Raw genomic sequence first — 23,874 nt, forward strand, 5'->3', positions numbered from 1 at the left:
ATTTTCTGTGTATATGTCATCTATTCAGGATTTGTTATTCAGTCATTAAGTCATGTCCAACTCTATATGACCTCAGACTTTACTGTCCAGTTCTCCCAACCATACATTATTCCTGGGAAAATCATAGCTCTGACTATACACACATAATGACAGCACTTTATTGAAATAAGAATAGCAAATTTACTGTATTAGCATTTGAGGTATAAAAAAGTTTGTTAAAAATGAAATGTTCAGGATTCTGAGAGTTCTGTAAATTAATGGAACCTTAGAGGATCCATATTTCTTCAACCCTTGGTTACAATGTGATTTTTGTCAATGTTAATCTCAACCACACCCACTTTATGGGTGAGTTCCTAAGCAAATGCTCTTAAAAAAAAAAAGGCTTGAATAATATGAACCAACACAGTGTTGGCTTTTGCAACCTATTTGGATTTTATGGCTTCAGTTCAAGCAATACTTCCTAATATGTATCCTTATATAGTCATCTAATGTAAGAATGTCCTGCTTTCAGAAGCAGCTTAGAAGCATTGCTGTAGTAAAAATAAATATGAGGGATTTTTAATCCTTTTTCCACTGAAATTGTAGATTTCATTTAACAAGTCAATTATATTTCTCCTCTTTTATTCTGATACTTAAAAAAAAACCACAATATTTCAATTCTAGAGTTCTTGTGAAATCAACACTATAGTTCTAGACAAGTTTACTTTTGGGTGTTCTTGCAGTAAGCCCAGTTAAACATAAACAGATTTCTCTCCAAATAATCACAGGGATACTTTAGGACATAATCCAAGAGCCCTGCAAACTTGGAGTATTTCCAAAAAATCCTTGAGGCAGGAACCAACAGGATATACTATAACTGCCACCTTGTCACATTTGTATCAACTGCATGTAATTTGTCTAAATGTCAACGATATGCAATTGAATTAATTATAAACTATCTTTTCAGTATTTACACTACAAAAGCCACAAAATACAAATAAACACCCTCACTATCAGAGTCCTCATCTGCCCCATGTTCCAAAAACAGTATTTGAATAATTCTCTGTTACTCATACCTTAAATTCTTTTCATAAAAATTTTATGTAGCTACTACAGCTTTGAATGATATAGGATTTTTACAGAGCAGGCCAACTGATGCTTGGCAATCAGGCAATGGTTAAAAAAAAAAGAGGAGAAGCAGAGTTACAACAAGGTAGCCTAAATGCAACAAAGAGCACAGAGGTAAAGAAGTGCTCATTTGGGCAGAATCCTCTCATACTTAGTAACATCTGTCATATAACTCTTGAATCCAGGCACAACAGAAGATGCAAATGAGTTTCTGTCATATGCTTGGAAGCTGTTAGAATCACATGAGACAAACAGGCTCACATTCAGTCTTAGCACAGAGGGCTGAGTTTGGAAGATCTCTGTTTCTGGTGATATCCCATCTTTGTCATAGATAGCGTTAGGGAGAACTGCTCCATAATCTGGTGCTCTTCCTGGACTCTTAGTTCCTGTACAAATACAGGTGTGCCTAGAAGTGTCTTTACAAAGTTTCATCTTATACACCAATTAACAGCCTTTTCTGAATTAGGAGACCCTACTCTTAGTCATTCATGCCTTGATCTGGGCTACGGCAGCACCCCCTACATGGGACTGCCCTTAAATGGCATTACAATCTGCAGTGAATCCAGAATGGTTTATCTACTTATGAATACTAGTCAGTTTACCATGGAAAACAATTACTTTGAGAGCTGTGCTAGTTACAGTTTATTCCTGTTGGTTGTCAGCTTTTTGCTGCTTTCTTCTCATAGTAACCTTTGCCTAATTGATAAATCTGTGTCTCTACTCTTAGAGACTGTCATATACAGAGACTTTAGCGAAACACATTCTTTGTTATATTCCCCCCTTTTTAGAATAGCAACCCTAGGAAATATTACTGTTCCCTATTCATCTGAGGTTCCATAAGAGTGCAGAGAAGAGCAACAAAGATGATTAGGGGACTGGAGGCTAAACTGTATGATGAACGATTACATGCAGTGTTTCTCAACCTTGACAATTTTAAGGCATGTGGACTTCAACTCCCAGAATTCCACAGCCATTCCAACTCCCAGAATTCCAATGCTGGCTGTGGAATTCTGGGAGTTGAAGTCCACATGCCTTAAAATTGTCAAGGTTGAGAAACACTGGGTTACAGGAACTGGGAATGTCTAGTTTAATGAAGACATTTATTTATCAAATTTATTTGCTGCCCATCTCACGGTTCAGGCAAGTAGGGTTGACATGATAGTAGTCTGCCAATATTTGGGGGATTATCACAAGAAGAGGCGGTTAACCTATTCTGCAAAGCACCTGAGAGCAGACAAGAAATGGAAACTTAACAAAGAGAGATCCAATCTCTTTCCTGTCAGTGAGAACAATTAATGAATGCAATGGTTTGCCTCCAAAAGTTGTAGGTACACTACCACTGGAGGTTTTGAAGAAGAGATCGGATAGCCATTTGTCCAGAAAAGGCATAGGGTCTCCTGCTTGAGGAGGGGGTTGAACTAGAAGACTTCTAAGTCCTTTCCAACTCTGTTACTCTGTAATTCTGTAAAACCATGAAAAATCTCTTTCAGGAACTTTTAGGTCAGTGGTTCTCAACCTTTTTAATGCCGCGACCCCCAACCAGTCATAAGTCAAGGACTACTCAACTGGTGCAGCACCGTTTGCAGAATGGGACTTTTGGTGGGCTCAGCAGGGCAGAGACAGCCTGGACAATTCTTATTGGCTTTTGAAAGCCAATAGAATTAGATTCTATTCAAGAGAGTCTATTCTATTGGCTTTCAAAAGCCAATAGAATAAAAGGGAGTAGCACAGCTAAGGAAAAGGGGAAAAAAATGGCGGACTGCGTTGTTTGGCGACCCCCGTGAAATGGTTGTTCAACCCCAAATGGGGTCCCAACCCACAGGTTGAGAACCACTGATTTAGGTATATGAGGGATAGGTTGGTTCCTTCTGATAGGGGAATGCATGTTGGATATTCCTTCTGCTTTGTCATTATTATTATAGTTTTATCATTTTAAAAGTTGTGTTATTGAATAAGGTTTGTGAACTGCTCAGCATCGTCTGGTGATTGAAGCAGCATGTTAAGCTAATAAAGAGAAACAGGCATAGATTGGCAACATAATATTGCAATCCTCTACAAGTTTTCTTGAACATTTTATTGATTCAGTTGTTTTACTTTAAGCAGACAACTATGGTATTTTATACTATTAACATTGTATCAATAATCTCCATGAACCTAAAGTAATTTTAAGTAATTTTAGGGTTGAGTCAACTTTTTCAAGCATTAACTTAGGAATGAGAGAAAATGTTATGGATGAATTATAACAATGTCAAGGTGGAGTAATGCAAGTCATAAAATATTTCCAGATTCTGACATTTGTACCTTTGATGAAGAAGCAATAGACTAATATTTACTGTTGCTATGTGGGAGATTTGCTTCATGGAATATAGTTAATTTTCTTTCCTCTGACCAATAGAGCTGATAGGAATCAAATATCATGTTCTTCAATAAATTGTGTTGGTTCAGTGAATATGCTGATAACACACATAAATTTCATAAACTACATTAAAGTGTCACGGTTTTCCAGCTTAAATTTGTGCAAAGGGATTCAGAGATGCAATGCAGGTGTTTTTACATTAGCTAGTTATTCTACATTTGTGATTTATATGTGGATTCAGTTCAAATACTCTCCAAAGTATAACAGAATCTGGTGTTGCCAGGTAACGTCAGATATGTTTAGCTATATGAATAGTGCCTAAACTTCAAATTCTTAATAGAGCTAGTTTTTAATTCTCAATAAGTTATAGGCCTGTCATGACAAAAGTGATGTTATTCATGACAAAAGTGATGTTATTGTAGTCATCGGAAAGAAAAAGGCAATCTTTTTGAGAAACATTCTGTTTTATGAGTGAATCAGTCTGTCTTTCTCCCTTTCTGTATATATTGGGTAAGGTTTATTTAGTCATGTTTAATTTTATATTCTACTTTTCTTCCAAGAGCTCAAGATGGCCTACATCATTTTACTCTCACAACAATCACCCTCTGGGGTATGTTGGTCTGAAAGAAGGTGGCAGATAGAGCTACTTCTGATTTGAGAGCAAAATAGTATTGCCCTGAATTGCTTAAAGCAGCTGCTCTACCGCCATCACTCCTCTGAGATTATGCGACTTCATTTTTCCAACTGGAAAATTAGTGCTTTGTTTAAGAAGTTGCAGATCAATCTATGTTACTCAATGTCCACACAAGACAGCCCTAGTGACAAGCCCAAAATCAGACAATGAGCTTCTATAGCTGAGGTGGACTTTAACCTGAAGGTGAATATGAGAACTCACAGACCAGGACTGTTAAGTGTGAATTAGCAATTGGATGGATAATTGTTGAACTCATTAAATTCACTCGATAGATAATTATGCTAGCCTGTTGTGGCAAGAAACAACAGGCTTCATATTATTTTTTAAAAAATAAGGAGAATTTTTACAGGAAGTCAATGGTGACTTATCGTATGACATCTCCCCAGATTTCATCCACATTTTTTATCTTTATTTTTGTTTGTTTTGAATCACGTTCAATCCTTATGGTAAGCAAGGCTGGAAAATGTTTACACTGTCTTGCTTTATAGATTCAGATAGCATTGCTTATACACACAACTGCTAAGACATTAACTTTCATGGCAGATTGGGAGGGGGAACCTATTTTCAGAAGTAGATGGTAAACCATAATAAGATTATTCTAGAGTTGGTGCTCTGTTTTTGGAATGCATTCTCCATAGAGACTCGACAGGTACCTGTCTTATGTTTTCAACACCAGGTAAAATCCATTTAATTGGCTTACAGATTTTAGTTATTATAAATATTATTGTTAATGTTTTAAATCAGGAATACATTTGAGGAGATGTGTCACTGCTTAAAAGAAAATATTAACCCTTCCCAGCTCTGAAACATTCTTCTGTCTACAATTTTATCATCAATTATGATCAGTTGTTTTTCAAGCGTTCAGTAACCAAGCTAGAAATATTTTTTTAGTTGCTAGTCACACTAAAAATGGGCATATTTTTTCTTGTTTCTTCTGATTTTATTTTTATAATAACTAGATCAAGACTGAGTACTTAAAGTAAGTACTATCTGATCTGGTTGCAAAAATCTGGATGACCATAAGATGGCAGCAAAGAGTTGGAGTTTTATATATTTATTTATGGCCGTTTCTTGGGGGTCAAGATTTTACAGTTGAGACATAGTTACTCTTAGTACAGACTTCACTATAGAATGTTCCTGACAATAGATGTGAAAGCTAGGGAAAATGTAAAAATCTGTCAACATATAAGAATCAGATTTTTCCTTTTGTTGTTGTTGTTTAGTTTTTGTTTCCCCTGTCTCCTTCAGGCATGAATTCTCTCAAGTTCTAAAGTTTTTGTGTAGGTCTTATGATGAAGTCATAAATGAGTTATATTGTACTAAAAAAAAACTAGAATATAAATTGGCTACTTCCTTACTGTATATGGAAGGCAGGAAGAAAAGGAAGTGATCTTAGAGAGAAGCAAATATTAAGAGACAGTGGTACCAAGTTAAAAAAAGGGAAAGGAAAGAAAATGATCAGAATATAGTAAAGAAATAATCTATGACAATCATTTGGTACTTAAGTATCTAGAAGTCCTGTTATTGTATCTCTTTGCTGTCATCTAGTGGTCCTTGGGATTCTTCCAGTCTAGTCTTAACTTCATAGTTAGGTGGCCCTGAATTCATAGTGGCAAATGAAGACCAATCCACAATTACTTTCCAGCTGGTGCACTAATCTTTCATATGAAAATCTATTAAAATAGGAAGGAAATAAATAAACAAGGAACAGAACAGAAATCTGTTAAGACACACCTAAAAAGTTTTTATCTTCTATTGTCCTTTTAAAACTTATTAGGAACTTATATGGGTTTAGAAGGTCAACAGGTTCAGGCCTAATTAAATATGGAACATAGACCTCTAGGAAATTACCAAGCTACAGGCTGAACTGAGAAGTCAAAAAAATGCCAGAAGAAGGCAATGGAAAAACAGTTCCATGCTGTTGCCAAGAAAACATGGCGGATGTATGTGATCATGAGCAAAGTTAGATTTGGATCTATTCCATTTTTTTTAGCATGCTAGCTATAATACAAATTATTTTGGCTTTGTTTTATATATTTTGGTATCATCTTGTTTTTTATGTCTTAATATTCTGATTTTTAAAAGAAGCCAGCAAATTCTTCCACTGGACAGAAGGCTCAGATAGAAGGGAGGAAAGGCTGCCCAGATACCTGCAATTTTATTTGCAGCCTGCTCTTCCACACTGCCATTAAAGTTTTTATTGAAAGACAGTTTCAGGGCAGAGATTGATAGAGCCACTGCCATCTTTTCTCCTCTCGCCCAGTATTATTTATGGCAGGAAAATTGACCATCAGTTGCTTTCCTGAATACGTGATGAGGGTGGGTTGGGTGTTTTATTTTAATTTTAAATGTATGTATGTATGGTGTATGCATGGCCTTGGAAATATCAATCGTTTGATTGATTGAGATGCTATGGAAACTGGAGAGACTGATATTCTCTCAGAGACAATGTCAGTAGATTTCTCCTGATAGTAGGTCATATCTGCCTAACGTTCTCAGTAGCATCAATAGTAAATTAGGAGAAATGATACGAGATAATTTTCCACTGCCTTTCTACCAATAACCTTTCCTAAAAGGAGAAGTCTCGATTTAGTTGTTTTGTTTCACAAAGTAAAAAAAAAGTACCCAAGCAAATGATTTTCTGAAAAGATTGTAACTGCTCCTTCCTTCCTTCCTTCCTTCCTTCCTTCCTTCCCTTCCTTCCTTCCTTCCTTCCTTCCTTCCTTCCTTCCTTCCTTCCTTCCTTCCTCCCTCCCTCCCTCCCTCCCTCCCTCCCTCCCTCCCTCCCTCCCATAGAAACTGATTAGTTTCTGTTTTCAATAATAACAACAAATCCATGCACTGAATGAAAGCAAACTTCTCTGGCAGAATGGAGAACTAGAGCTCAGATCCTGAAGATCCAGTGCAGTTTCCTTCTGCAGATAGAGGGAAGCTGAATTCTGCAGACAGGTCCATCTGCTTAATGACCACAACCACAAGCAGGCGCACCAGGATTGCAGTTCATTGAACGAAACAGTCACACAGCTGTCATGTTAACAACCGCTTTGCTCAATGACCGAGACTGCAATCTCAGTATACCCAGTCTCAGCTCCAACCCTTTGGAGGACCATTTTGTATGCCCTGAGGTGAGATCCATACCCACTCTTCTGATCTTCCATAAGGCCTGAAGACCTGGCTCTGGGGCCTCAATGGGAGGGCGCTTAAGAAAAGACCCCCACCTCACCCTGTGTACTTTGTGCTCCCCTCCTTCTCATCACTTATTACTTATTGTTGTTTTATTATTTTTATATCTATTTGTTTTAATGTTTGAAAGCCACTTAGAGTGGCACATAAATCTAATAAATAAATAATAAAAAATAAAACATTGTGGTTTTAAGTCACTTCCTGTATAGCTAGGAAAATCTGTACATAATCATACAGATCAGGGGTAGGGAACCACGGCCCTTTTATGACTTGTGTACTTCAGAATTCTGGGAGTTGAAGTCCATAAGTCATAAAAAGGCCATGGTTTCCCACCCCACTTGAGGATCACAAGTACAGAGGAAACTTGATAGTGCAGAACTATAGTTCTGATATGTTAGAGAAGGATTCCTTATGATAGGAAGAATAATGTGGAATTTGTTTTGCCCACCCAAATCTAAGAACATTTATTTGGGACTCTTTTCAATATAAATGTCTTGTTTCTTTTCCTTATTTATGCTGTTGAAATAGCTACCAGCATGTAGAGAAGCCCCCCCCCCTCGCCTTTTTAAAAAAAATATTTCTAGGCCAGGTACAGCAGAAACCAAGTAATGTCCTGGCCAATTGTTTAGGTTGCTCTTACATTTATAGAGAAGGGAGGGGAAAAAATGATGAAAAATATTCATATATTCATAGTGGATGTCTGTTTTCAACCTCCTAACTTTCCCAAATGGCTAACCAATCTTTAAAAATGTATACATGAGAAGCCTGCAAATAGATATGTACAATGTAAATAATATTAAGTAAACAAAACAAAATGAGATATAAAAGAATGGATGACAGCAAAAATGATGGGTTGGAGCAGTTGGAAATATAATATATAACAGGTTGGGAGGGGGGTGCTTCCCTCCCTTTTTCTCCAAAATAGCCATCCATTTAACTATGAGATATCATGAGTGATGTCCTATAAAAGGAGAAGACAAAACATCAAAAGACATAATAGCCTAAAACAAAGCCTGATTCTGCATCCTACTTAATGCTTCTACTACAATGATCCTACTTAATGCTTCTACTACAATACATGTAAAAATCAGTCTCAAGATCAGGCAAATTAACACATGCATGGCCGCAGACACACAAAAGCAGCAAACCAACAAACAAAAAGCAGCTGCATTAATTATTTCACTTCAAGACTATAATGTTTTTATGTTCTGTATTGGTTTGTTTGTTGTTTACAGATTTGGGGAAAATGTCTGTTATATGTCTCTTGAGCTTCTTTATTTTTCATCTAATTCCTATCTTAGTAAGAAAACAGAAGAAGCTGTTTATTGACTGATTTTATCACAGAGCTTCTCTTGAAATTATTTAATATATAACTATTATTTCTCCGTGTAAAATGACAGAAAATAAGACTTATTGAATTAAATGGAATATATTTCTGAAAAGATGTGTTTTGGCTCTTTCATTGTTATACTATTATCCTTCTAAATTCTCAAACTGTGTTAATCTTACAAAATGTTACCCAAATAAAACGCAGAATGTTCCATCGCTAACGTCTTTAAATCTTTCTATTGTCTGCTATATGTTATCTGAATAAATTGCAGCTGAAATATTGGCTTTATCTGCCAAAAAAGTGCGTTTCTGCTGACAGTGCAGTTATATCACTGACTTTTTCAAAGTTAGTCCTCAACTGATCCTCAGATGAACCGAATACAGCAAACATTACAGAAATGATAACATAAGTGTCTTCTTTCTGACAGAAAAATACTTTATAAGTTAAATATGAATACTGTATGCCTGTAAGGTGATTACTTCACTTCTCTTTCATGCAGGGCAAAGCAGGATTAGGCTGATTACAAAAGAAAATTGTGTTCTTTAAGAAAAGGAAAAAAAAACATTTTTTTTCCATTTTAAATGTATTCCATTAATTTATTCATGATGAATAAACTATTTGATTACATGAACATTGTTTTCTGGAAAGAACATTACCAAATATCATTTTTGGTTTACACAGGAAATTTAAGGTTCTCATGAAGTCTGCCCACTAGAAGAAAATGTGACCACATACCAGCAGTCTTTTCACCACAACTTGTTTTTCTCTTGTTATTTTTCTGGTTTCTTCACCCATAAGCCAAAGCCTCAGAGTCTGAAACTCAAAAGTTGTTTTTTAATTGGCCTAATTTAAAAGGAGGAAATATCAAATCCAATTATTCTGTTCTCTTGGGAAGGGTTGCAAAAACTAGGAGAAGTCCAGTGAAGGGACAGTGCAGCCCACACCCGACCCCACCCCCAATTTCCCCCTCACTCTTGTGGACAGTGAGTGCATTTCTCTTTCTCTTCCTGTCTTCCTGCACTCACCTATTATATACAGTGTGCAAAAAGACTGATGGCTTACAGTTGGATAAAGAGAGAAACCCCATCCTAAATTCAAAGCCAATTTTGAAACATACCCAGGTTCCATTCTCCTCACCAGTATGCTTTGTCCAAATATTCTTGCAGATGCAGATACTACATGGAAGAATAAAAAGAATAGAGGACACACAACTCCAGGATTTTCATATGCTGAAACTGTTGTGTTTCACCAGCAGTGCTGCTGAATTTAGAAAAGACCAGTAGCTGATGAGTGATAAATATTAATTTTGGACATCTACCACCATTAATTTAAATGGAATCTCTTCTTAGTTATCTTTCAAAACTACTCTCACTGTATGCTTTTCTTCCCTTTGCTCTGAACCCAAGTAACAGGAGTAGCTGCCTTTAAAGCAAATCTTTGTCCAACAGTGGACAATTTTATGTTACCTGATTAGTTTGTAAAGATGATAAACAATTATCTAACATGCTGATTAAAAATCTGCTGATCTTATTATCATCTCATCTACCCAAATGTTCATTGTCTTCAAATACAAGTTGAGGGGCTGTGATTGTTGCTTTTGAAGGCAAAACATTGATAGAAGCAAAATATAGGCCTTTTAAATACTTGCACAGAATTCAAGGTAGCACCTCATCCTTGTAGCCTCTGAGCACACTTGCAAGTAGGAGCAAGCCCACATCTGCAAAGGGGAGAGTGACTTGTGTATATGAGTACTGCATGGATTTCTGCAGCAATCACCAGAGGTCGCACCTCTCACAGTTTTGGAGCTCCATGCAAACAACTGAAAATTTAGGGAGAGATGGAAGATCTTGGAGAAAATTGAATTGAGTAGGTAATGCCCAGGGAAGTCCTTCCTCCCTCTTAAATAATTATCAGTTCATTTGGGCAAATGGAAAAATGAAACTAGTTTGGTTTTGTATCTTTCTTCCTCATGGATCCTGAAGAACCTATTTCTTGGTTCATATTTTTTTTTCAATCTCAATACCTCATATATAGGTATTTTTGCAGTGTCTAAGCTGCGCCTGTGTGTCCTCCTATTAAGCCTTGATCTTTGATTGCAAGCAAGGATAAACTGAAACTGTAATCCTATGCCAACTTAACTGATGGGCAGTGATAGAGATCTGTTACCTAAATATCACTGTAATCAATCAGCACAGCAATTTTAGAGGATGCTAGCAAGGTACCAATGCAAGTCAGCGTATGTAAGACAACGGCAGATAAAAACTTTGCCTTGCAAATGTAGACTCTGGTGTTTGATTTCTGACTGCCAATTTGGACATCTTTCAGAATCAACCCACAAGCAAGTATAAAATAAACTCCCCATTCCACTGTAAGAGCAGGAACAAGTGAGAAATCAGAAGAAGTTGATTTATTTCATCCTTCCTATTGGACAGATGACTGAATTTACTAGCGTGCAACCATATAACGCATATAAATACTTAAATATCTTCATCGGACACATTTAACTCTGTAGGATATGATTTGTTTTATTTTTGTTTGAGAGAGGGGCAGAACCCCCACATCCATTTGGCGACCTTTCAGCAACTCAGTCTAAAAACTCTGAAACCAAATCTATCTAGGGACTAGTCTTGCTAGCTAGACTGCAGAAGAGCGGAGGTGCTCTGAAGAAAACATTGCCCAAGGTAATCTCACCTGGGTGGTTTGTCAAAGCCCGATTACCTTTCCTTCTCTCAGTTCACTGGACTGTAGAATGTCTGAAGATCCCTTGCAAAAAGTGATGTTTCCAGGGAACCTTCAGTGAAATCAGACTGGCCTTCTTTTCCAGAGTCCACTTCTACAAAGGAAGCCTTTCAAGAGATATGCATGCCATGGTGGGGAAAGGGAAGGTTGGGCAAAACCTAGGAAATAACCCAGTGTACTTTAAAAAAAAAAAAAAACCCTGAATACAGACTGCTGTGTGTTCTGACATTTCCCTCTCCCTATCAGAATAGAAACGTTAAGCAAGAGGGAAATAAGCAGCCCCTTTCACTATAGTATCAGAAGGCAGAGGGAGAAATACTCATGAAGATGAAGCGGGGCCCAGAGGGCTTGCTGACACTTTCAGAAAGTTCTTAGAAATATAAATCTTGAGGGAGGACTAGGCCAGATGGACATCTTTGTTTTCTGTTTTATTTTCTGTAAAGTGGTGCTGTTGTTCACAAGAGAGATAGAAAAAAATAATTCTGCCTTCTCCAACCTGGAGCCCTCTGCTGCATAACTTTTAATCTGTACTAGTTGGGATATACCAGAATGGAGGATGATAATGAGCGAAAGAACACTATCTCTCAATATATTGCAAAAAATGAAAAGCAAGACCAAACTGAGTCCTACTCTTCTGAACTTACCTTTTTTTAAATCCTCTTCTTCCACCTGACTTAACACTACAAACCAATTAAGACACATTTTTAAGTCATATATTTTATTTAGTTTTGAGACTGCCTCATCCACTGCCTTGAAACGAAGCCATGAGACAACACCATCTACTGATATCCTAAACCGAAACACCAAAGTTAGATGTAGCTTATGTTTGGAAACAGGGCACCCATCATTGTCTCTACAATGTTCCCAGGCCTCTGCATATTTCTGAGTAGGAGCAAGGCAAGATCCAGCCAAAATTAAGCCAGCAGTACTTAAGATATATAAATAAAAATATACTATTGAAATCAGGCACAAATCTACAAATACTTCCATGTGACAAAGTTGAACTTATTTCTCAGTGAAAACTTTGAGATTGTACTGCTCAGTAGTACTCAATTATGATTATGTGCTGTGGCTCAACTACGTTTGTTGCACAATATTCATTTGGGATATTTTTGTGACCTTTAGACCGACCAGTTATCCTCCTTCCTTAGAGATGTGAGATAGATTGGATGATCCTTGCCTTCCTCTAGCCTCGAGGTGGATTTTTGACAAGAATCTTCTCTTAGGGTATTTATTTCAACATTCCAATGTTGTAGTTCAAGAAAAGCCTTCCGAGTCCCCCCCCAATACATCTCCAATGTGTCTGTCTGTCTGTCTGTCTTTCTCTCTCTTTTCGTTTTTACTGGCTATAGCACCTAACCATTTGACAAATCGGACACCAGTTTACCACTAGGAGCTTCGGAAGGAAGACAGACCTCGTTTCAATAGCTCCGCAAAAGAATCAGCAGGCACTTGCTGGATCCCAGCTGGGCCTCACCAGTGCTCCGTTGCATCGGGAGCAGAAGCTAATCAGCCACACATCCTATAATTGGGTGTGGGGCACAGTAAGACTTCCCGGATCCCGAATGATACACCAGCTAGAGTAGAGGAAAGCGGTAGACTAATACATAAGGAAGAGGTTAAGCTTTCGTTAATCAAACTTCGTCTGGGTCGTTTCTAAGCTTTTGACGAACAAAGAAAGGACGAGAAAAGCTTTTTCCTTCGCAGACCATACCGCGAATTCCATTTTTCAAATTTACTGCAGTCGGTAGGCTTTGTTCCACTAGTTCAACAAGATTCAGGCATCACAGTCATAAACGTACTTACTTGGAAGCAAGTCTCCTGAAAAACCTGTCTCGGTTCCTACCACTTCCTCCACATCAAATCCCACCACTACACTTGCTTCGGTGTATTTATAGGATCGCTCTGCCCGGCAAAGAGACGCTGCAGTCCCAGGCGTCTTTACCTGGCACAGCGGCCACACTGAACGTTAACAGTGATTCTTCACTACAGAAGCCTAAATAAACATCGTAGCAGCGGACCCGTCGCGGCAGAATGCTTCGATCTTTATTTAAGACTAAACGCGTCCGCTGGGAGAGCGAGACGTCCAGCCCCGCTTCAAGAGAGGCGCTGGAAAAAGGCGCACTTACTTCTTCCCTGTCGTCGGACTCTGGAAGGTTGCTCCTGGCCGCCAACGTATTCCATTAAGTTCCAAGTGATAAAGAACCAAGAAACCAGTCGCAATTGCATAGTAAACCCTGTAAAAGTTCTCGTCTAGTGTCCTTTGGGGAGAAGGAGGAGGAGACGCGGGGAGGGGGAAGAGGGTGCGGAAGAGCAGCAGAAATACCTGTCTCTGCGAAACGGCTCCCGATCTTCTTCTTTAAAAGAAAAAAAAGGGGGGAGGGGGAGAGTGGGGGGGGGAGCAAATTCTCGCTGAGGACGATCGATTAGCGTATTTTCCGACTGCCCCCACGGTGATCTCCTCCTGACAGTCTCGTCGAAAGGGTGGCGAGGAATGGCAGCAGCCCTGATAGGGGAGCGGTAGACCCGATCGACCGCAGGGCAGAGACCATGCTGCCGAAGGAGGGGGACGGGTTTGGGAGGGGGGCAGCGGGACGTGGGGGTCTAATAAAAAGGTGGGAGGGAGAGAGCCAGGCTTGCTCGGGGTTCACGCTCTGCTCCGGCTACGGGACGGCGGTCCCATTCGGGAACTCCATGGGCAGGTGTGCTTCCTCGCCTGGCGCTCGGGCGCTCACGCCCGTCGAAGGACTCCCGGAGAGAATCCCACATGGGGAATGGGGAGGAAGGGCTTTGGGCAGGTGAGGCGAGCGCCTCGGAAGAGCAGCCCAAAAGCTCCGGCTGGCCCTCCTCCTTCAGCGCCGAGCGCGTCCCAGGGCTGTCCCGAGAGCTGCTTCGGACATCCTGCCTCCTCACCGCATCTCCGGCAGGAAAGGCAGCCGCGCGGAATAAGCCGACTTAGCCCTGAGGAGGCGCGCTTTGCCCCTGGACGGAGGCGGCCCCGTTAGAAAAACGGCTCCATTCCAGCGGCACCGAAGTCAGGCCAAAAATCGGCGACCATCCCCTCCGCTCCGAAAGGCCGGCCGTGTGACACTCCGCTGGGAGGGATAAACTGCCTCGGCGCCGCGCTCGCTAGTCTCGGCCAGCCAGCGCTTCCCTTCCTCTCTTCCCTCCCCGGCTGCCCAGGGCCATTTTTGAAGCCCGCATTGTGGAAAGCCGACTCCAATAGGACGCGCGGCAGCTTGGGCGAGGAACTTCCAATCGGCGGCCGGCGGGCGGGCGGCTCTGCTTCCCGCCGGGGAAGGGAGGGGCGCAGGGCGAGGAGGGGAAAAGAGGGGAGAGGCGCGAGCGAGCGAGCGAGCGTGCCCGGGAGCCTCGCGCTCGCCCTTTGCCACTCCTTCTGCCTGGCGAATTGGCTTTCGCGGGAGGGAGACTCCGAAGTGGTGGCTCCACAGAGCGCCCCGGGCCACGTCCTCCCCCTTGTCCAGGACAATATTCGTTGAGGAAAGCCTTACTCGAGTTTTTAACTTGAGACCAGCAAACAGGGGAAGCTGTGGTGAATGACCTTTCATGTTTCAGAGACGCCTTTTGTCCTGCACAACATTAAAAGGAATTAAAGAGGGAGGGAACAGAACAGAAAATGTCTGATACAGCAAGTCAGGCTCCTGGTCTGTTTTGTTCCGAATTATCTCCTTTGCTGTGACAGGGATCTCTCCAGAATATCTTAAGAGGGGAGATCATTCCCAACCGTATCTGGAGATTGAAAATGAAGCCGCGGTATGGTCTGCTAGAAGCTCGGTCAGCTAATGTGAGGATAACTTAGAACAGTTGATTTTCTCTCTCTCTCTCAGATTAGGGAGAATAAGCTGAACCCATTGCAAAGTATTTCACGGGGCAGCAGAACAGATAGTAACATAAGGGTAATGGATACTTTGCTCTGCAAATGTAAAAGTAAGCGGTCATTGATTTGTTCTAATGACTTTGTGACTTACTGAAACTCATCCTCCCTCCTAATATAGAAAAAGTGCCTTTGCAAAAACAGTTTAAATTATAAAATCTTGATAACGGCTAGAGACGTGGCTAACATTTTATTCTAGCAGCTGCCATCTTAGTTTTTATCATATGTTTGAAAAGCAGCTCTGTGTTTAATAGGGCTTTGTGAATGTTCAAAAGGATTGTTTGATCTGGAGAAAATTCAGTCCAATTTCTCCTTCCAATGAATCTTGAAATCAAATCTTAGAAGTAATGCAAAATGCTGAATCAAACAAGGAACTAGAATTGCAAATGATTTGGATATTCAATGGATTTTCAGGGTTTCTAGAGCTTCAGATTGTAAGTTTCCTTCTCTATATGAACCAAGTTGGCAGAGAATGCTCAGTGTTGTGCTGGGTTGCCTGATACTGATACTGAACTAAGTTGCTGGTCAATGAGTTTTATTACCTCCACAAATCCTACCTATCCATCTTTATCAAACATTTTTGTCTCTTGCTCTTCTGATAGAATTTGTTAGGCAGGTTTCCTTGAGCAGGGAGAAGCCAGAGTCAGATTTATTCTGCTGCTTTTTGTGCTTCTGTTGTGATTCTCTAACTCTCCCCACATTCACAACCTGTTAACCATATCATTCTTAACTTTGTCTGACATAATATAGTTCTACTCTTACGGTTCTTCAGCTCTTTCAATTTCAAGAACTTATGGTTCTTCAGCTCTTTCAGTTTTTTCTACTATTACACCCTTTCCTTCTCTCTTAAAAATGGTCTTTTTAATTATCTTTTTTAATAATTTAATTGAAACAGATTTGTGATATTTGCAAAACACTTTAGATACAACTTTCCTGCTTTTCTCAGTTTGTTACAAAGAATGTGTAGAAAGTGAAGTTACAAGTTTAATTTCATATAATATAATTGCTCTCTGTGATATCCTAGATAGTTGGCCCCTGAGTAAAATTATCTACTTATCAGAATTTTGTTAAGATAGCAAAGCTGGTATTGTTTGGAGTTTCATTTACTTTCTTATTACTTTCTTAAAATGACCAACCCACAAGCATTATCTTGACTTTCTTTGTGCAGACAGAAGGTTACACTTCTATGCTTGTCCTGCAAACACAACTAGAAGTTCAGCCCTGAAAATGGGACCAAGGCCGACCAGTCTAGTATCTGGTCAGTTCATTAGGTTTATAACCTGGCTTTCTTCTAGAGTACAAGATTACTTATGTAAATATTTTATTTTATTTTATTTTCTACCTATAACAGCAACTCTGTAAGGTAGGGTGGCCCAAGTGAGAGGGAACAGTCCAAAGTCACTCACTGAACTTCTAAGGCTAAGATGGACTTTCAGCCATCTTTCACCATGATTTCCTAGTCTTGGTCCAATATTGTCATCAGCACTCTTTCATAAGTGGGGCAGGCTTAAATGTTCTGATATGGAAGCCAGCCTGATTACGGACTCTAGCTCAAACAGTTACTTTTTCTGAAACTGTGAAAAATGATTCTATGGATGTCATAGTCTCCATGGCATCCTATTGTATGATGGCATCCTATTTTTATTTTTTAGTTTTGCTAATAAGTGTAAACATTGTGAGCAACTCACAATCCTGACTCAGTTGCCAAGCTTTGCACATGTATTTTACATAGTTTTACATCCAATCCAAGCCAACAGTGAGGCATTAAGCCATTATTTGAGGCAGAAAAGCTGTACTCGCCCATCAGCAAGTCCTTAGGCATTCTTCAATACCATGCCACATTTGGAAAGCTTAGTGAGAATTTTTTTTAAAAAAAAACCTACCATATTTTTTTCATTATTTTTTAATTAGAGTAGGATACTTTCTGCAGTGGTGCAACACTATTTATAGGGACTTTATTGAATTATCTGGAATGGATCCTCTTTCCTCATCCTTGCTATCTCTGCCTTAAAGGAGGTGTTGTTTTAAACATTATTTCGATGACACCCAGGGCAAAATTGTGCAGTGTTAATGCCATCTGCCAGTTTTATCCCATCGCATGGAGGGGGAGGATACCCACATTTTGAGCCTTTTTGTGTCTTAGTCTAAGATCAAAATAGGCTATTCTATCAATAGAATATATTGGTTCAAATAGATTCTTGTTTTTAGATCAAATTTCTCTGAATCTTGCCACCTTTGAAACTAAAAATTCACATTCAGATAGACTTGTGTAATTGTTATATCTTTAATTTTTAGGTAGATCCAAAATTTTAATGTCATCTGCATATAATTTAATACTTCATACTTCATACACATAAGTCACTATTAATAGACTTGTGATAGACTACTGAATAAGTTAAGTTTTCCCTTTTCCATCACAACATCTCCATGTTTCTGCTTGGGAATCAAACATAAAACTCCTAGCATGCCAAATGGTGACTAGCTGTCAGTCTTTTCAGCTTAAAAGTTTTGCTTACAGGACATTTAAGTTTGGGACAACAGATTTTAAAAAGAAAGCAGAAATAAAATATTTTCATGTGCATTCAGTGGTGTGTAGTTATGTTTCTTGTCCTTATAACTGGGCTGAAAAATAACTTGGTTGTGAAATTAAAATTTAATTTTGAAATTCTTAACTTAAAACCAAAGGGTAATATTTTCATTACAACCTGCACGTCATTAAAAACTTCTACAATAGAGGATGGAAGAACTACTATACATCTTAGTAATTGGTATATTGAAATTGTATGGGAAATATTGGAGGAAATGCTTCTAGTATAAAGGTGCTCTTTAGCAAAAGCTGGTCCTAAAACATTTTTCGATCCTATGTGCATTTATTTGGAAGTAAAGCTTACTGAGGTAAAAATTGTATTGTTGAATCTTTTGAAAGAAAAAGCTAATGATTAACTTAAGCTTGGTTTATTTCAATATAATTTAGTCAGAACTGTGTTTTTTTTTTCTAGGCTAGGCTGCATTTTATTTGCAGTCCAGATTGTCCAGAAATGAGGGTTTTAATTGTCTCCATCTTTCTTATTGAGAATATTTCATCTAACTAATTTCATTTTCATGGATAGTATAATTCATGCATTTTTAAAGAAATGAATTAAAATCACATTTATAGGTGGTTTCCCCCTTCATTAGAAATGTACGTTTTTGTGAAACAAAGTCACTGTCTGAAAACTAGAAAAAAGTATCTGTGCCGGCTCATTAATATTCAGTTAATGCAACAGAGTCAGAACAGTCACCAAAAGTAGAAGATTGCTTTATAAATCAATGGGATTACTGTTTCTAATCCTCAATTCATTGATTCAGAAGTCACACTGATTTTAACCCCTTTCCTTATTTAGCAGACTGGTCTAGTTTTTACATATCAATATTTATTCAATTAGTATTTTTGCAAATAAACAATAATATTACTTCTCTTTTACCTATAATCAACATGCTTCCATTAAAAAAAAATAAGATTATTACTGACCACACTTAAATAATACAGAAATCTTTCAGTTAAATTAAGTGCATCTTTAGAATTCTGCTTTCTCCTTTTTGTTGTATTGACAAATATCTCTGTCAAAAAAATATAATGGATTTAAAGTTCTGTGGGAGATTTTATTTGAACGGGACTCCAGGGAAAAACCTCCTAATCCAGTTTACTAAGACAGATGGGAAGGGAGCACAGGGTAGATATAAGTAAATAGCAATTCAGCCTATGAATTGTTAGTTTTGACCATAGGGATGGTGTTAATAGAGAAGCAAAATAAAAGGCAAAAAAAGTGTACAGACCAGTCAACTCAAAGCAAACCTGGGCAGTTCAGCTGCGTAAATGTTAAAGATGGATTTTGAAGAACTATAAGGAAAACATTATATATAGAGAGAACTTTCACATTAATGACAAGGTATTCTAGACAAACTTCACCCAAGGATGTTGCAGATACTGTTTTATTGTATCACTGTTTATACACAACATTTAATAACTCAGATGACACAAAAGGCTTTTGAAGTGTGTTCTGGATTCACAAAACGCAGGATTCAAAAAAAAAAAAAGTTAAAGGTAAATACAGTTTAAATGACTGGCTGTCTCTAGAGCTCAGAGAATTATTTGCTGGATATTGGTCAGGGTATAGGAAATATATTTAAGTGATCAGAAAAAACCTCAAAACAATAATTTAAAATTAGTAATTGTCTATTAAAAGGAAAGTTGAAAATATTTTACACTTTGATATTACTATTAAAATCAGTACTGTTGAACAAGACTAACATAATATTCAGCATGATGTCCATCTGAATAAAATAATGCTGGCTTTCTATGATCTGTATTAATCTTTGCCATAGGGACTGAATGCTAGTTGGTACACATTTCCACACATATAAATTCACAACTGTACACATGTCAAGGCATATATATCAAGATTTTTTTTACAGACAATCCCGTAGCAGACTTACAGTATGTACTTTTCTTCAAAAATAGAAAGAATATTACTCTAATATTCTTGGGGAAGAATATAGCTGTAATATTGGGGGAGATTTTCAAATCACAGAGTAAATATATTACCAAAGAATAACTAATACTTTGGTTAGTATATAAATCTTCTACCATATGGAGGAATGCACTATTTTTAATTGTTTTAAAATAGAAATCTGCTTGGTTACTCTCAGCAGGCATATGCTTCCCTTTCAGTACTCAGCCTTTTCAAACAGGATGATTATTTCAAGTGATCTAGATACTCTTAAGTACAAAACTGGACAAGAACAGCTAATACGTAAAACATGCCAATCAGTCCAGGATAAACTTCGGCACTTACGTACGAATAGGGAGACCTCTCTCCCCCATTCCCAAAACAATCTTGCTGTGGTTAGGTGACTTCAAAATCACTAATATTTTGTTGTAAAATCATTAATTTTAATATAGCTCATTGAGTATAAAGCTGGTTAGTTTGACTTTTGAACTGCAGTCAAAGGTTGTGATAAAGTGGAGAAAGCACTATAAATGATGAAAACAGGATCATGGAAGTCAAGTAAGCCCTTAATAGATTCATACATGGAAATGAAGAAATGCCTACACTAAAAAACAATTATTGACCACAGAAGGAAGATTACACAAAGAATTTAATATCTCCAAGGCTTGCCTCAGATATAGTAGAACAAAAAAATCAATAGCTGGCCTCTAGATTGAAAGATATTGTTTGAGAAACTGCTTGATTGGATTAAAAATAATTAACTTGAGCATTGCAAAGCTATCGAATGAGAAAACTAGATAAAATATTGTTTTTGAAAAACAAGCATTGTGCCAACATCAGATTCTAACCAGCTGATCTATCTTGGAACTGATTACTTCTGAATTTATCAGTGCTCTTATAAATAAAACTGTTGGCCAATCATACAAATTGCTTGTATCTGTGATGCTAAGCATTCCCATCTGTTCCTAACCACGATGATACTGAAATAACTATGCATATATTGTGACATCACAAGACAACACTTATATATGTTAAGGGATGATGCTTGTATCATGATGTTGTGACAAACATTTCATCGTTTGTCCCCATTGCCCAGCTTGATTTTCTGCAGATGTCTATAGTGCTAAAGGATCTACCCTCTTGTCAAAAGAGAAAACGTGTTAGATTTTTTTCATCCTTCTACAATTATCCAGACCCCCCTTCTTGTAAATTAGAAAAATTACTTTTTGTAAAACAAAAAATATAAGGGAACCAGATACTGAACTTTTTAATTACAATCAGATAATTACAAATAGAGTTATAGATAGAAGGTTGATTCCAATAGAAATAGGAAGTATAAGCTAAAATACGATGATGATAATGATGATGATCATGATGATCATGATGATAATGACAATGTTATCCATCCCATCAAGTCTGACTCTTGGCGAGTCTATAGACCAGATCTCTCCATATCTTCTGATCTTGCACTATTTCTTTGAGCTTTTCTATACTCTGGTGTCAGCTTTGATGGTGTCCAGCTACCATGTTCTTTGACAGCCTGGTTTCCTTTTACCGCTAACTCTTCCAAACATAATTGCTTTCTCCAGTGAATTTCCCTACATGACATGGCCAAAGTAAGTGAGATGTGTCTCAAAATACATATATGGATAACATCAAAATGTTCATTTTTTGTTTTCTTTCTATACTTCAGAATGCCTAGAAAAGACAAAGAAGGAGGCGTGGATATAAACATGATTTTATGGAAAAACTGAATCTTAAGTTTAGTTGATTAAAGAGAATGTTTTCACCCTGAACAGAAGTATAGAAGTTATGTGCCTTTATTCAAATTCAGCTCCTCAAAACTGCATGGACAAATGCTCACTGTCTTGGTCTGTCTGTATTAATAACCTATACCTGTTCCCAGAGCATTCCAAGAATCCTTGTCATATCCATTCATATTATCCATTGTTTTTCTCTCACTACTTCCCTTAACCTAACCATAATAATTTTTCCTGTTCCATCATCAATTTATATTATATCCCCAAAATATGTGATGTACCTGTAGACCATTGTTTCAAGGAATAAGTCAGCCTTTATTTGGTCCAAGACTGATTGACTGATCTAGCTTGCAGACTTTAATATTGTTAGTAATTGTCTCCAGTGCTATCCATCTTCTTTGTAAAACTAGCTTTTACAGCTGAATATTACCTCAAGAAAGACATTTTCAGTTATTTTGGCCTTTGTTGTCACTGAAATATTCTTATAACACATATTATATTCCTGTTAAGTTTGTCTTTCCCTTCTTCCTTAAAATTAATTTCGTCTTCATTTTTCCAGAATACTGTCCATCTTCAGTCTGAAGTTCAAGAATTATCTACCACCTTCACTATTTCACTGCCAATTATACGTTCATGGAAACATGGAACAAAACCAATTTCTCCATATTGGAGCATGCCTGGACTACTGTTATTCATTACTGTAATTATGTGACTGTACAGCGAAAACTCTTATTAAAGCCAGGCTGTGGCATGTGAAGGAGTTGTTTCTGCAGTAATCAGGCATGGAGCAGTTGATTTCTTAAAATGTTAGCCATCGTGCTAAAGTAGCAGTGGCAAAGTTCAGAATGAGATCAGAAGTTGAAGCCTATAAAGTTATAAAAATATGTCATACACATCTTAATGGTGTAGAATCTTGCAGCGGCACCTGATGTCTACTGCAATTGTGAAAATTTTAGACATTAAGATGAGGCATTCATTGAAAGCTTGTAACATCTGTTTTTTGTAAAATAAAATCAAATAAGCACATTCATTACGGCAATGTCTCTTTTCCTGAAACTATTCACCTTGCAAACTTTCATGTGTCCATGGAATATAAAATTACAGGAAAAATACTCAGAGTCTCATATTCCTTCAGTAAAACAAATTATTGCCAAATAATTGGGAATCAATTTACATATCATAATATGTGATGTCAAAGACATAGCAATAGGAAGTCACACAGGCTCTTTGTTGCAGAATAAACTGGTATACCAGCAGGAATCCACCCATATAATTCTCTTCTATTCCCCTTATAATCAGGAAACATCTAGCCCCATCACCCATGTTGCTACCTCCATCAATTTTAAACCTTAACCCAGGGGTATCAAACTCGCAACATCATGTGACATATCGCGACTTTTTTTCCATTGCTGGCAATGGGGTGGGTGCGGTTTTGCCATGACACATCCAGCCCGCAGGCCGGCAGTTTGACACTCCTGTCTTAACCCCACTACATTTCTCTAAAAATTGCAATATTCCAAAACTATGGATTGCAACTTTATAATAATAGATGGTTATCATCCATTGAATTTCAACAACATTGATGATAGAACTAGATTACTTTGCAGGGCAGCTACACTGCTATTGCTGGATGAAAACTCTAAAAACGTCTTATCATTTCCAAAGCATTGTTCATCTCTGACTCTGCAAGTACTAGAGACATCTTCAAAATTGGAGTCCCACAATCTGGTTCACTCTTATCACATAATCCAGAACACCTTGAGTACATTACATTTTAAATGAATCTGGTACTATCCATTTTTTTCCATTTCAGGAAATTCAGTTGTTAGTTTTCAAGGATGTGTTGATTTTGGTGAGAAATTTTCTATCAGTTTTTTTTATGGTTTTCATTGTTTTATTATGATTTGTAAGCCATTCAGAATTATGGTACATAAGATGGTAGCCTATATACATATTTTTAAAGCAAATAAATAATGATTTCTAACATCTGAAATTTTTTCTAATATTTTTCTAATATTCATTCATTCATTTTCTATAGCTTCCCAACTCAACCAAGTGACTCTGGGCAGCTTATAATACTAAAATCATAAAACAATTTGAACAATTCAAAAACATTAAAAGTGAAAATATCCACAAAATAAATAAATACAAACAGCAGCCATGATGATTAATCAACTAACACTAAGTAATGGGACCCTTAATGCATTCGAAGCCTCAGGCCCCGGTACATAGCCAAGTTTTTAAAGCCTTGCAAAAGGCCAACATGGTTGGGGCCATTCTAATGTTTGAGGGGAGAATATTCCATAAGGCAGGGGCTACA

General features: G+C 37.9%; 1 protein-coding gene across 2 annotated transcripts in view; it reads right to left on the bottom strand.

The window, feature by feature from the left end:
• Nucleotides 1-14,865, bottom strand: part of RSPO3 (R-spondin 3) — a 56,274-nt gene extending 41,409 nt beyond the window's left edge. The window contains exon 1 of one of the 2 annotated variants that reach the window (XM_039325139.1): nt 13,539-14,865. In XM_039325139.1, the coding sequence (XP_039181073.1) occupies nt 13,539-13,638 (100 nt within the window). In that variant the 5' untranslated portion in view covers nt 13,639-14,865. The remainder of the gene's footprint in view (nt 1-13,538) is intronic. The other variant, XM_039325149.1, reaches the window with a different exon arrangement.
• Between the last annotated feature and the right edge of the window lie 9,009 nt (nt 14,866-23,874).

This window comes from Crotalus tigris, unplaced genomic scaffold (assembly GCF_016545835.1).
Source record: "Crotalus tigris isolate CLP2741 ecotype Arizona unplaced genomic scaffold, ASM1654583v1 scf7180000017611.44802233496:7321179, whole genome shotgun sequence".
Classification (NCBI taxonomy): domain Eukaryota; kingdom Metazoa; phylum Chordata; class Lepidosauria; order Squamata; family Viperidae; genus Crotalus; species Crotalus tigris.